The sequence below is a fragment of the Ammodytes marinus genome (genome assembly GCF_949987685.1).
Source record: "Ammodytes marinus genome assembly, contig: scaffold_47, whole genome shotgun sequence".
Classification (NCBI taxonomy): domain Eukaryota; kingdom Metazoa; phylum Chordata; class Actinopteri; order Uranoscopiformes; family Ammodytidae; genus Ammodytes; species Ammodytes marinus.
Window position 1 is genome coordinate 289044 of NW_027648108.1, and position 2166 is coordinate 291209.

The 2166-nt window shown below is 46.9% G+C and overlaps 1 protein-coding gene across 1 annotated transcript in view; it reads right to left on the reverse strand.

Annotated features, from left to right (window-relative positions):
* The window catches only part of cdyl (chromodomain protein, Y-like), a 9508-nt gene extending 7499 nt beyond the window's left edge, over positions 1 to 2009 (reverse strand). Inside the window, exons 1-3 of the mRNA XM_080054893.1 lie at positions 1843 to 2009; positions 394 to 702; positions 176 to 254 (exon numbers count right to left, since the gene is read on the reverse strand). Coding sequence (XP_079911019.1) covers positions 176 to 254; positions 394 to 702; positions 1843 to 1866 — 412 coding nt within the window. The 5' untranslated portion in view covers positions 1867 to 2009. The remainder of the gene's footprint in view (positions 1 to 175; positions 255 to 393; positions 703 to 1842) is intronic.
* Positions 2010 to 2166: the final 157 nt, after the last annotated feature.

A 2166-nucleotide genomic window follows, 5' to 3' on the forward strand; every position in this document is an offset into this window, starting at 1 on the left:
CATAGGATCTCAGAATTCAATACAACTTCATATTCCAACCGGTGAAGTAGGCCTTTAAGCAGAAAATAAAAAGTCAACGAGGTGTCATGTAGGTCCCTTCAGTACTGTTATATAGTCCAGGAAAGGCTGACACATCTGTTTAAACTTCTGTGAGGTGTCATGTAGCTCATCATACCTGCCGTCATCATGTTGCTGAAGCGAGGTGACGGACAGGTGAGAGCTGACAGGTGAGCCGGGCCCAGGGAGGAAAACACCTGAGGGAGGGAGGGGTTAATGTTAGTGATCACACTGCTATACCCAGCCCTGTTTAGTGAGTGAGTGTGTGTGTGTGTGTGTGTGTGTGAATGAGTGTTTGTGTCTCTTCGCATCTCTGTGTGTGTGTTTCATATTCACCTGTTCGCAGACTTCAGGTGCGCTCCCTCTGATGTCATCACTGTGCGTCTGCCTGCTCTGTGTGACGTCATCGGCGTGCGACGGCCGGCTGTGTGTGCGATGGTTAGCGCTACACCGTGTGGAGCGTAGCAGCGTGTTAGCTCGTTGTCGCGCCGCTAGCTGTCTGTTGAACTCGTGGACGTGAGTCATGCAGGTGGACAGGTGCGTCTCCGGCTCCCAGCTGTCTCCGTCCGGGCTGTAACCACGCCAACGCACCAGGTACTCCACCTTACCTTTCTTACTCCTGCGTCTGTCCACTACACGCTCCACCTGGGAGACACAACAGACACGTTACAGCCAGAGTGTGTGTGTCTGTCTGTCTGTCTGTCTGTCTATCTGTCTGTGTCTGTGTGTGTGTGTGTGTGTGTGTGTCTTTCTGTCTGTGTGTGTGTGTGTGTGTGTGTGTGTGTGTGTGTCTGTCTATCTGTCTGTGTCTGTGTGTCTGTCTCTCTGTCTGTCTGTCTGTCTGTGTCTCTGTCTGTCTGTCTGTCTGTCTGTCTGTGTTTTCCCTTTATCATTTAAAGGGTCAGTGTGTAGTTTCAGAGGAGAGGGGTTTGTTTACATTCACAGAGCCTGCAGTTAGTTTACTAAACATATTTTCTCTACATGTAATTCTTAGTATTGAATAATTTTATCATCATAAATCAAAATTACTTTGAGGAACCTGGAACCAAACGTAAGACTAGAATATGTTTGTAAACCAAACTGTGGGCCCTGCTGCTGTAAACAACAACAACAGTGAAACAGTAACTTTTCAGGAAGCTTTCTAACTTCAAACAGTGTTCCAGGGATCACATTTTCCTGTGAGGAAAGTTGGTTTACTTGTGTGTGGCATCAAGTGGTAAGAGTTCTAGATTTCAGCGCTCCCTTGCTAACCCTTCCTTTAGAATAATTACTGTCCACAAGCTTCACCTGAAAACACAATAGCAACAGCGTCATTAAAGTCTCTACGAGGAACTTTTAAATATTTCTGAAACAGTCTCATTTTTCCTCTGATGATCATAAATTACATGTAACAGCAAACGAGACCATCAGTGCAAAGAATGCTATTTTTATATAGTTTTTCTTAATGCCTTTGTCATGGGTATACGCTCACCCAGGAACAACAGCTGGCGTGGTAAAAACACTACCGCTTTTGGTCCAAAGGGGGGCGCTAGAATTAACACACACTGAAAGTTCCTCAGAGCACCTTTAAGTTTGTTGGTATATAATTGTTTGTGTCATCTTAAATAGCATTTTTACAGCTAATCTATTGTATATGTGGCGTCTGTCTCTAAACCAGTCCGCCATTGTTACTCAAAACTACGTCTTAACGACTTCCCTGATAGAAACAAAGGCGAAATAAACACAAATAAAAGTTGTTAAAGTTTAGTCTGCTAGCATGTCGGTGCTAGCGTTAGCTCACGTCACCTCGTAGAACTCTTCGGTGGCCATGGGGAAGGTGCGCGCGCAGCCAGGGCGTCCAGGGCACGGAGACGGAGCGGTACCGGGTGTGGGCCGAGGCCGAACCGGGTCTCACACCGGAGAGAATCACGTTAATCTGGTTAACTAGCTGTTGGCTGTTAGCTGCTAGCTGCTACTTCTGAAGGATGGCGTCACAACCGGCCGGCCCCACACACTCTCACCTCCACAATAAAAGCCCCGCTGTCAGAGCTGAAATTATAGGCTTTATGAAACCTTTATTTTGTAGGAGGATAGGGGAGAGTGGGGTCAGACGGCACATAACAGGTCGGG